This window comes from Varanus komodoensis, unplaced genomic scaffold (genome assembly GCF_004798865.1).
Source record: "Varanus komodoensis strain SLA01 unplaced genomic scaffold, ASM479886v1 scaffold4, whole genome shotgun sequence".
Lineage (NCBI taxonomy): Eukaryota > Metazoa > Chordata > Lepidosauria > Squamata > Varanidae > Varanus > Varanus komodoensis.
In genome coordinates, this window is record NW_025335941.1 from 5,526,430 (window position 1) to 5,538,814 (window position 12,385).

Here is a 12,385-nt window from a genome sequence, read left to right on the forward strand (position 1 = left end):
GAAACATTTTGAAAAATATTATTTCTCTGCAAAGCATTCATCCCTATCTCTGCAACTGTTCAGAAGAATGCTTTGAAATTTTAGCCTATATGAAGCGGAGGCATTTTTTTTTTTACCCTCACTCTTCTTTTACCCCCATTGGCTTTCCTGACATCAACCTCTGTCTAAATGAGATTGTAACTGCAATATCATGATCCTGGTTATGTGGTCCTTGATTGGCTAGTTAATTTATTCCTCTCTCCATGAGGTTAAAACAGTGATCAGTCAGCTAACAAGTACAGCAACAAATAGGAGCAAAGTAGTCTAAGTTAAGCTATATGTTGGTATTTTTCAGATAAACTTTGTAAACTAAGGCAATAAAATCCAGTTTTGCATCCCCTGAAAAATTTCTCGTCCAACATCATCACCCTTACCATAAAGTCTTACCTAGTATTAAACCATGCTATATTAATAATGATGCATTGAAGACTTAAAGATAAACCTACACTTTCAATTAATTTTGATCCAAATGTTCCAACAAGATCACACTTTTCTTCTTACCTTTTCCTAATTTCTGAATCCACAACAATTTGCCTTTTCTTGTGGGGTGGAGGAGGTGGGAGCTCCTCTTTAGCATGCTTAACCAGGATTTGTTCTCTGGTGGTCACCATAGTTACAGTTTCCATTACTGTTGTCTGTGTTAGTGATGTCTGAGTGGTAGCAACAGCCTGAGAAATCTGTGAGAAGTATTGAAACAGAGGTCACACATTTCTTGAAAGACTTTAATAAAGACTGTTTGGAGTAGCAATAGAAAATAATGAGAAACTGCTCCTCCTTGTTCACAAGATGACCTTCAGGAAAAAAACAACAAAACACTATATTGAACTCAAACTAAATTGTTTTATCTGACTCATGATAGGTGAATAAGACATATGAAAAAGTCAACATCAAAATCAGTAGGAAGCTTTAAAGAATGCATTTATGGAACTTTTTAAATCAAGCAAACAAAGGTCAAAACCCTTTGTTCAGTTTTGTGTATGCATATATTCATATGCTTTGCTTCATACGCTGGCTACTTCAGCAGAGAAAAGGCATAGCCCTTAGAAAGCTAATTGATTTTAAAATGTTTACAAGCATTCAATTTACTTTTTGTGTTTCTAAAATGACCCATGCACATTTTTACTAATGAAAATGAAGCATTCTTGAGTGCATTGATGACATTGCTCCTGTACTAACAGCGACATTTTTTTCATCCAGTGCCACCAGAACACAGCAAACTAGATATATCACTATGTGGAAGGGTTCTTTGTATAACCCTCATAAAAAGAAGTGAAAATATCCAAAGCTCTTACTGACATATATGCAAATATCCAGACATATGGTCTTTCTAATGGTTTCCTGGCAACCCTAGTACCATGGCATATTTGTTAGGGAGATTCTGGTCTGGTTTACACAGTCAGATCCAGTTCTATCCGAACAGCTGCATCTCCACCTTTACATGGGAAAATGCTAGTTTGAACAATAAGAGGGGAATACAAGGATACATTTGGCAGCAATTTCCATAATCATAGCACAATTGTGATAATGGGAATCACTGAAGCTGTATCTTTGCACAGAAATAACAAATGACAACTAACAAAATAAAGGAGCAGCCCTCACTGAGAAAACTGGTTATTGTTTTAAGCATCACATATTTCAGACACTAAGCAATTCTTAGACAATCTTCTCATGGCTTTCAGCCACCACATGTATTTATTTATTATTATTTATTATTTATTTTGGTAGAGTGGATACCATTTATTTTCTCTCCCCACCCAATGGTTCTCAAAATGGGCATTTTGCAAAAACCTAAATAGTACTGTGCAAATCAATCAGAGAGGCAAAGGCTATAATAAGTTCCCAGCTTTTAAAAATGGTATCCCATCCACCAAATTGCTGTAATTTTACAGTAATATACAGGCTAAGGGGCGAGATCAAGCCCAACCCTACATAATGTTCTCTATATTTTTATCTTTTTATATAGGGTACACAAATACACTAGTAACATGGAAAATCTTACTCCCCAGTCTCACTATAGCTATTCTGATTTGAGATCTCCTGGAAAATCTCCATGGTCATCTCTGACTGGAAATAAGTACTGGAATTCCGTGTGCTACTCCCTCTTTCCAGCAGCAGGGATTTTGGCACAGAGGATACAACTGGTATTGGGAGAATCTGTGTTTCCGCTGTTCACTGAGTACACTATGTAAAGATCGGGGCCCAACTCACATTGGAAGGGGTGGCTGCTCTCAACAGTGCTAGCTCAATGGATTCATGCACTTCATGGAAGTAGGCTTAACCAGTGCTGAGAGGAATAGAAGCAACCAAGCACTCGGGATGAGGGGCCATGCATCAAGGCAGGAACTTGACTGTTGGCAGGAGAAGCAACTGATGCTTTCAGCACTGGATGCTTCCCTTTCTTCATTCTGGGAGGCATGGAATGTCATGCTTCAGAAATGAAGAAAAGCAACCAAGGGAGGATGCTGTCACTGGGTACAGCAAAAGGGCATGGTGTGGAAAATTTGACAATTGGGTCCTGCATTCCTGATATAGAATTATGAACATCTCTAATAAAATGCCCCCTCCACCTCACACACCCCTTCTCTGACAATTTGTCTTAACTCCAGCCTGAATAAGGCCTTGTTATTATTCTGTGTCAGGCTGGGGAACTTCAATCCAGCAGGGGTTCTCCATCTGGCTTCTTCTGGCATATATTCCAATCAACATATGTCAGATGTGTCAAATCATAATGCACAAAATGCTGTGACTTATTTATATTTGAGAACAGAAAAAGGAATTTATAACGTAGCTAAGAAAAAGAGAAAAACAATACAATGAGTCTCAAAAGAAAATCTGGCTATTAATTTCAGGGCAATATTTGTCTTATTATTGAAATTGTGAAATGTAGTTTAGTGACAGAAACAGCTTTTGGAGCATAAATAATCTATTAAAAATATTAGAGATCAGTAAACCACCAAAGGCTCAACTCAGATTACCTCAGAAATAAGCTAAGCTATTAACTCAAAAGTCTCAGAAAATGGTTCAGCTCTCATCCAATTCAATCAGTATTCAACATGGATTTATCCAGGCCATGGAAGCCTTGAAAGTCAGTGAATGTAAAGGTTTGAAACTCCCATGCTTCCTGGCCGCCAAAAGACTTCACACAAGAAAGTAATGGTTGCTCACAAGCCTTTGTTAGAATGTGTGTATTCTGAGTTTGGAATTTTGCCATATTGGAGCTATGTGAAGCTGTCATAGGCCAACTATGCCAATCCATTTGAAGATGCTCTAGTGAGACTTGCCTCAGCCATGCAGGTTTACTGCCGCTTACCACAACAGCCCGTCCACTTCAGCTAAGGTGACTCCCTGAAGGAAACTCAGACGCTACGGCAAATTGCCTTTGCAGTCACGTATATCAGTGCATGTAATCTTTAGCTGCAATACAACTCAGTCCAACCACAGACTTGCCCCATTAAATGAATGAATTTAATTAAAATTATGAGTGCAGTTCTGAGAATCTCTGCGCTGGCTCCAAATTTTACCAGTAGTAAAATTTGAAGTGAATTTGCATATACCTTCTCAGAATAGTTTTAACAAAACTAGTAACATACTTCATGTGTCAGTTTTACCTGCATTTAATTAATGTAAATCTCATGCAATTTCTATTTGGATACAAGTACACATAAAAACTTGCCCATTATTTCATTTAATTGCTGCTAAACTTCTGTGTCCAGCAAAAATACCTGGAAAACTCAGGAGAGATCCTGGATGATGACAGTATCATGAAAAAACCCAGCAAGCTTCTATGAGTCAGGGATGTTAAGTGCACAATAAATGTAGAGAAGGCTTTAGACTAGCCCAGAGGCAAAGCTACGTTTTTGAAGCAACCTTTATGACAGGCTGTTTGCCTGTGAAAGCTTTAGAATTCATCTTTACTAAAACAGATCAGACCAAAAATTATTTCTCATCTCCTATAATTGCATCCCCTGTGAAGTACTAATGACCATTTTCACTACATTTTGCCAGACTGCTGACTAGCTGGCAAATACAACTATGACTTCCACTCTTTCATTTACTTCTTGTTCATTACCCTACCCACAAACAGTCTACCAGTGCCAGCCAAACTGGAAGAAATATTAAAGACTAAATAAAAGAGACATACTATTTGGGTATAAGAACCAAAGTTGTCAAGCACAGGTTATACCAGTTCATTACTGCATTTTTCAAATAAACTTTAATTACCAACACAAATTACTTGGAGATGGATATTCTCATACAATAAGCTGCCTACAAAAGTCCAGAAGAGAATCACAGGGCAATCTGATACATTTCAGAAGTAAATCCATTAAGTTCAATTCAGCTTATTCCTAGGTATCTTATTTGGTTTATATCAGTTTTAAATTCCTCACTCCTAAATTTTATTTTATTTTTATCCCACTAAACCAGGATTCCTCAAACTTTTTCACCAGGGGGACAATTGAAAGGTGCCGGTGCTGCGCGTGCGCCTGAAGGGTGGTGCCAGTGAGGTGCGGACCAGTGTGGGCGCATGCACTGAGGTGGGGGTGGACACACGCGGCGAGGGGAGGCAAGGAGAGGCGGGGCGGGCACGCACTGAGATGCAGCAGTGGGCACACGAGACAGCAGCTTGCTCGTTTGGAGATCATTTTCTCCAAGTGAGTCCAAAATGATCTCCCTGCGAGCAAGCCACCGCCTCCCTGCGTGCAGGATGAGGCAGGTGACGGCAGGCACGGGCATGGCGAGTCCAAAACTTCTGGCAGGCCAGATAAATGGGCATGGTGGGCCAGAGTTTGAGGACCATGCACTAAATCTTGACATTCTTGGAGAATAAACTCCAGTGTTTCAATACAAGCAGCTTCTAGCATTACAAGGTCATTGATCATTCAGTGTAATCTATATTCAATGCACTTTTCACTCTTTCAGGATTTAGCATTTTTATGTATTGTTTGGGGTCACAGTTTTATAGATGAGAAAGAACAATCTGCCTTCTCCCCTAAACTTCTGTAAAGTGATTCTTAAGAGACAACTGCAGTTGTCAGATTATTTTCTCTCTCTCTTTCTCTATTACACATATGGAATAGTTTGTAATAGTTGGATCCTTACTTATTCTGGCTGCAGACTTCTTTCCTATGCATTCTTTTTAAACTGAGGGTAGGCAGCACTTGTGTAAAGATATAAAGATGAAAGCCCAGCACCTCTACAGAAACACCTGCAGAAGGGCTGGCATTCGAGTCTGATTCAGGCAGGCAGGAAGAACAGGTGCCTAGAGCCAGTGTGGTGTAGTGGTTAAGAGCATGGGACTGGGACTCAGACGATCTGGGTTCTAGTCCCCACTCAGCCATGGAGCCAACTGGGTGACTTTGGGCCAGTCACAGACTCTCAGCCCAACCTGCCTCACAGGGTTGTTGTTGTGGGGATAAGATGGAGGAGGAGAATGACGTAAGCTGCCTTGAGCCCTTGATAGGAAAAAGGTAGGCTATAAATTGAAGAAAAATAAATAAATAAAACCACAGCAGCTAGAATAGGTGGGGATATCAGTGATAGACCAGCAAGCCATTCTGACCCTCAGAGCAAAGAGGGAAAAGGAAGGACTAAGTGTTATGGAGCCCATGATTAGATGTTAAATCAAGGAAGAGGAGCTGTATAGAGTACTATGCTGGCCAAGTGATTCACTGCCCAAGAGACTCTTCAAAGAAAGGATCTGTCTTCAAGGTAGGACTTTGTTAGCATGTTGCCTGAAGGTAAGGGCTCTAACAATCTCCCAACAATTTGGTACTTCTCTCTCTGACAAGCCAGCTTAGAGTCTCAGGTGCTTTTTTAAACATTTTTTCTCTTTTGTAGACATTGTATCAAAACCTGCTGTGTATCCTGCAGTAAGACAGGGTCACTTCACCCACATAATACAAATCAATTGCTTAAATTTACATTCAATGACTTGTCTTCTGTGGGATGCAGAGTAACCCAGACAGTCAGAATTAGAGTTGACAGCTATCTTCTCTCATATTTTCCCCCCTCTTGGCTCTTCCACATGTGGGGGAAAGGAATGGGCTGAGTTCTTGACCAGAGAGTGCAGTTGATTGTTCTCCTTTTAGCTTATGAAGTAACACTTTATATTCAGCTGTTTATTCTTTGTAATGTTTATAAGCTTTGAGTAAACCTCAAGGAATTTAATAATGTAACTAAAGCCTGGCTTTGAACATGTTTAGAATAGTTCTGATTCCTTTGGTTATGAAGGGGGCTTTATGAGTGTCACCATATCTAATGGGAGAGAAATTACCTTTGCTTGGATTGGTCAGGTAGGCCAACAAAGATGATTGGCAGTTAGAAATTCTACAAAGAATATGGTTTGTCAGGAGATTTTTAAAAGGTTTGTTAGAGACCAAGTTGGTTAAGAATTAAAAAAAAAAAGAAAATGGATTTTGGCTGAAGGAAGAGTACTCAGCTGAGGAAGGAAAAAGTCCAGTCTGAGAGGATCTAACTGGGAAATGTTTTGAGATATTGACTGGGACAGAGTTTAGGGAAATCTAGTATGAAAGAAAGTTATTGAAAACTAACTATTAAGGTAAGACTATCTTACTTGTTAGGAATGTTAATCAATGTTATTTAAGTGTATTTAAACAGTCCCATCCTATTACTTGAAACATGTAACTCCCCTAATAAATATCTTCATTTTCCACCTTTTCTCTTTATTGGTGGTGTTAACTCCATGCCTATGCCATAAGAACCAGGTAACTGGGTTTCTAAAAGTAACAGAAGATTAATTTTATATGGCAAAATTTAATATGGTTTATAGTGGTGACAGATTTGTGGTAGGAAGTCCCATAAAACACGTTTCAAAGTATGAAAAGGAACATAGTGGGATAAAGAAAATCGAATGTTTTCCACATTTAGGGACACAGGCAGAACAATTCATACGTTGTCCCTTCACACTGATGTTTAAAAAGAATGCAAGTAAATTTCTCATCTATTGTGTATGCATATGTATCTATTTATATTGGAATTTATTATTGTGCAACTATTGCAGTATTTTTAAAGGTGCTTTCACCCCCTCTTTGAAGGCTAAGGGATGCACAGTTGAAAATTCTGCAGAAATAAAGGGGCTACTTTCACATTTCCCTATTTTAGTCAATAAAAGGCTAAATCTAAAATTGAAAAATATTTAAAACCCCATCAGTTTCAGTTCAGTCATTTCAGTGCATGTGATTTAACTGTCATCAATTGAGAAGGTAATAGTTATGACAAACCTGCTTAGAACTGCTCTCCAGCTTCTGTGCCAAACTATTCCAGCTCTGAGAAACCTTTTCCAGCCACCCTTCCAGCTTCTGAGATAGTGCTTTATTTTTTACAGCTGAAAGGAGGTCTTGGCTGAGTGAGTTCAGTTTATCCATTGTTTGTCTCTTGATTTCCAGTTCACCTTTCAGGATCTGTAAAAATAGACAAAATCATTCAAAAAGCATGTCATCTATTAATAGAAAACGTATACATTTTAAATACAATATGATACAATGAAACAAAATATGATATTATACAAATAAAAGCCAAATTGTGTCGCCTGGTTAGAGAAGCTATGCAACCACCCAGATGTTGATGCAACAGCTCTTTGCATTACTTGCAGTCTTCTAATATTTGCATCTGCAGGAATTTTTCCAAGATTTTTTTCATTACAATACAGAAGGAGACACTAGCTGCGATGCCTACACTAAAAGAAAAGAACCACCCCCACATAGACTTTCCGTAAGACTAAAACCTGCACATTCTTGTAAAGCTACACACACATCACAACAATCCCCTGCAGGCCTTAGTAAATTGCACTGCTGCTGCATTCAATTTCCTAGCACCCCCATTAAATTTCCCTAAAGCCACCAACAAACCAAGAAAACCGACAACAATACTCATCCAGCTTTGGCAAACACTACTCTAATAAACACTCCCACTGTAAAATGAAGATAATGGGAATAATAGCACTAAGCTCCTTCTCTGGATTAATGTGAACATGCTCTTCCAATCTTTATCTCCTGTCTGAATGATGTTGGATATTGTATAACTGGATTATCAAGGTAACTTTTAAAATATTTACAAATGCAGAAAAAAATGTGATTAAGATCTGAGTTATAAAGAGAGTGAACTCCTGTCTTTGCTAGTATTTTTACTTCTTGGGTAGACATACTATTGTCCAATCTGAGATACATTAAAATTCTGGATTTCTGGATTCAGAAGTGCTCTTCAAAAAGGTTTTACACTGTAGCAGGAGGTTCCTTCTCCAGACACATGCATGAAAATAATGTAATGGCTTCATTCACAGGCTAAAACTCCTGAAATGCAGGAGCTGGTATTTCTGTTTACAAAAGACATCAGCCGAAAAAACAATGTGTGTGCATTTTGATTCATATCGTAGGTTCTACACAGCTGGAGACTTGTTTTTCTTTTAATGTAAACTGGGAATCTGGAAATTGTGACTCAACCAAACTTCTTCCTGAGGAAATCCATGCCTCCTATTACCTTTTCCTATGTAAATGGTAACTTAATTTGAGGTCTATCTGGAAGTTGCAAACTATTTGACTTTAGCATAAAGCAGAATACTTCAGCAGAAAGACAAATGTAGTTAGAGTGAGCTCATTAGAAATTATGACCAACATGTTTTCATGTATAAATGTATCAGTGTGATAAAAAGTTCATAGTACTACTATTGTTAAAAATAAGTTAATGCAAGCATCTCAGTAATCTACGGGCAAAGCAGAAAACTCAAAAGCAGCTTTTCCTATGTGACCTTTATACTAATTGGGTCCCAAAAGAGTTCTGAAATACAAATTAAACATTTTTTAAATGTTGATATGGAAAAAACTATGTGTTACAACCCCCCACACATTATTATAAGGGAAGTAGCTACTGGATGTTTTGAGAAAAGTTAAGCCAAACTACCAGCTCAATAATATATTAAAAGGCAACTTGGATTCTACAAATCACAAGAAATAGAGTATAAACTATAACAAAATATAATACAAAACTATAAATCATTTTGGCATCAATCCTCTAAGTATTATTCCACCTAGAAAATGAGCTTATTTACACAGTTATAATTTCTAGTCTTAAAATAACTTCTTCCAAATACTTGTTTTTGTGAAATTGATTAAGAACGAAAGCCAGAGAACTCATACAGTCTTAAACAGAGCACACTGTTTAGATGCTCTGAACACCTGGGCATTAAATCACAGCCAATTAGAAAAGCTCTGAAGTACAAAGCTGTACTTTACATCCACTCAGAATTGTAATAAAGTTCCAGAATATGTAGCAAATAGAAAGCATATTAAAGTATCAACATCAACTTGATACTTGTGGCCAACCTAATAACTTACTCAAGATGACACAAGAAAGACTTTGAATCAAGAATTTTCACCTTCACAGGACATACTATTTAGGTATAGAAAGTAATGGTGATTATTATGAATAGGCATGGAGACAATGTTTCCCCACTCCCTTAAAAACTTTTGACTTTTAGAAAGGCTATGAAATAATATAATAATTTAGCCTATTAAATCATATAGTTTTAATATTTACTGTTTTTCAAGTATGTTATTAACTTTAAGTTTTACTGTTCTAAATGTTTGCATACTGCATTGATAGCTTTTTAGTAATTTAAGCTGCAGACAGAAATTAATAATAAATTATAAGTAACATTGTTTCTAGAGAATAGCACTAAGTCACTGCTGGTGATCCTTCCAACTCTGGCCTGGGGTGCTGAAATGTTCCATTCTGTTCTAGCTACTCTTCTCACTCCCACTCTTCAACCCCATCTTCACAGTTGCTCTCCCATGGTTAACTTTACTTCTGCAATATTGTTTAAAGCTCTGATCTTATCTCTTTTACTTTCTACTGGATACTTTGTGAGAGCACTCATTATCTGAAATAATGTTTCTGACACTGGGATCCTGTATATTTTGGTAAATGTTTGACTTTCTGGGCCAACACTTGTGTAAAGGTTGTCCTAAGTCAAATGCTGGGGCTTTGCAAAATACAGAGGAGGTTAAACCTGATGGGAATGGGGAGGGGGTGTTAATCTGCCAAAGAGCCTATATACAATGGAGGTCCATTTGAAATGCAAATTGTGTAGTGTTTCATACAGATTCAGTCAATTAGGGTGCTGTAACGGTACAGTAGAGTTCTCCTGCACAAGAGGGCCAAGTTTCTTTCCTCTTATAAATGTTGGGTGCAGTCCAAATGACACATGTGTAGACAGGACACACAGCAATCTCAGGTTATGCTCCCTCCATTTTAGAAAGGAGGACTTTGCAATATTTTATCTTTAACATTTACAGTTTTTCTATAAAAACTTGTGCTTTAGTGAAAGTAAAAGTTTTAGAAGTCCGAATAACAACATTTGAATAATTTTAAAATAATTATTAAATGCTTTAATAACACTGATATATAATTTTTAACTCTACCCTTTTTGCCCTTTCACAGGGTTTTTGTTCATCCACAGAAGATTGATATGATTATGTGTCTATTTCAGCCTATGGGAATTTACTCAGGTCATAGGTTTGAGCAGAGTTTATCCAAAGCAACATATGCTTAATGTTATGGTGACAGATGGCCACAGGTTTTGATCTCCAATTGTGACATATTTTAATGAACATTAAATTTGTATTCACTGTACGAGTCAGCAGGGACATTTAACAGGAATTTTAAACCAGCTGTCAGGTACCTGTTAATTAGTTTGAACAATTGAATTGCAAGATCTTTACAATACATAATCTTTTTGATTTATTTACAGCAAAATGGACATTTTCAGGTCTGATTATATGATCATTACTAAAAGAACTAACGATAATCATTTGAGACATTTTGTATGGATTCAAGGCCAATGATTTTCATTTCTACAACAAAAGCAAATCTGCAATAACTATATAACATCACTAGATAATCAAAAAAGGCTTCCTAGTACCAGCTTCACTGTGACACAAATTTCAACACCTGCTTTGGCATTGGTAGGAAGACACACAGAGCTGAGTGTGAAATTCAAGCTGTCTCTTTAAAGGCAGCAAATTGTATCTCTAGACATGCTCTTGGCCATTTACCAATGTTTATTTAATGCTTGATTTTCTGGATCCAAGTTGATTTTCTTGGAAAGAAATATAGCATTTCTCCTTGGACCATTTTTGTATTACTCAGAATTATGTAAGTCATCAAAATCTAAATTGGATTAAATAGCATTTCGTAGATATTTGAGTATGTAACTTTGATTATTATTTCTCTGCAAATGGTAATTCAGGTTTTGTAATGAATTGAAAAAGGCAAGGACAACAGACATGTCTTGGCATCTCAACTAATGTGTTTTATCTCTATGGGATTACTTGGAACTTTGTCAGTATTCAGAGTCTTGCAATTTTTATTATTAGAAGAATTATAACTGGGTAAAATTATATCATCTCAGAAGTATTTGGGATATCCTCCTTTTGTATAAGACTTATCATAGCAAGATTACCTGATGGATATATAAAGGGCATAAACATTAAGAATAAGTGGTCTAAAAATCTGTATTAATTCATCAGTAAATGCAATTTGAATATACCTGAAGCGTAAAAACATACAAACTCATCTACAAGTTCTCCAATAGATAAAAAGTTCAATTCAGTTGAGAATTTAATGTATAGTTTTAAAAGAAACCTAATAAAGCGCCAGGAGGCACATGGCTAGTTCAAGTAGTCTCCAAAGGTATTAATACATGCCAAAGGAGGCATGGTTAGCTTACTTTTAAAATAATATTGCAATTGACTTGAAGATGAAATGTTTCACCATCACCAGTGACAAATTAATGAAGTTCTTTGGCTTTTTTTTTTAAATGACTACTAGATCTTGAACAAAAGGATAATCAGCAAAGATTGTACAAGTTGCTTCCATTAAGAATACCAAACAATTACTCCCATCATATTCCCAACAATTACTTCCATTAATTGTTATCGTCTTATTTATTTCTGAGAGCCGTCCCGAGGCTACGTAGCAAGGGGCAGCTTATAAAAACTTTAAATAAATAAATACACAGAAGACATTTTTGGGTTTCTTTAAAAATGATTAAAATTAAAACACATAAACCCATTCCCTACTTTGTCCTGCCAGAATGGCTTGAGCAGGAAATGGCAATTGCTGGTGGAAAGGAAAGAGGGACAGAGGGATCATACCACACTGCATGTCTCACATGCTGGTGGACTGATTGGATGGATTTTGAGAATTGAAAAACCCACTTTGCACCCTAATACAGGCCCCTCGCTTTGTGGCTCCTGCCCATCCTCCTTAGATTTAATGTGGTATTAACCAGTTGCTCTCTTAGAAGGGCTCAATAAGAATTTTTAGCTGT

General features: G+C 37.1%; 1 protein-coding gene across 7 annotated transcripts in view; it reads right to left on the reverse strand.

Annotated features, from left to right (window-relative positions):
- The window catches only part of DMD (dystrophin), a 994,758-nt gene that overhangs the window by 672,926 nt on the left and 309,447 nt on the right, over positions 1-12,385 (reverse strand). For all 7 annotated transcript variants that reach the window (XM_044441365.1, XM_044441364.1, XM_044441363.1 and 4 more), the window contains 2 exons: positions 7,281-7,460; positions 541-716 (listed from right to left, as the gene is read on the reverse strand). In XM_044441365.1, coding sequence (XP_044297300.1) covers positions 541-716; positions 7,281-7,460 — 356 coding nt within the window. The remainder of the gene's footprint in view (positions 1-540; positions 717-7,280; positions 7,461-12,385) is intronic.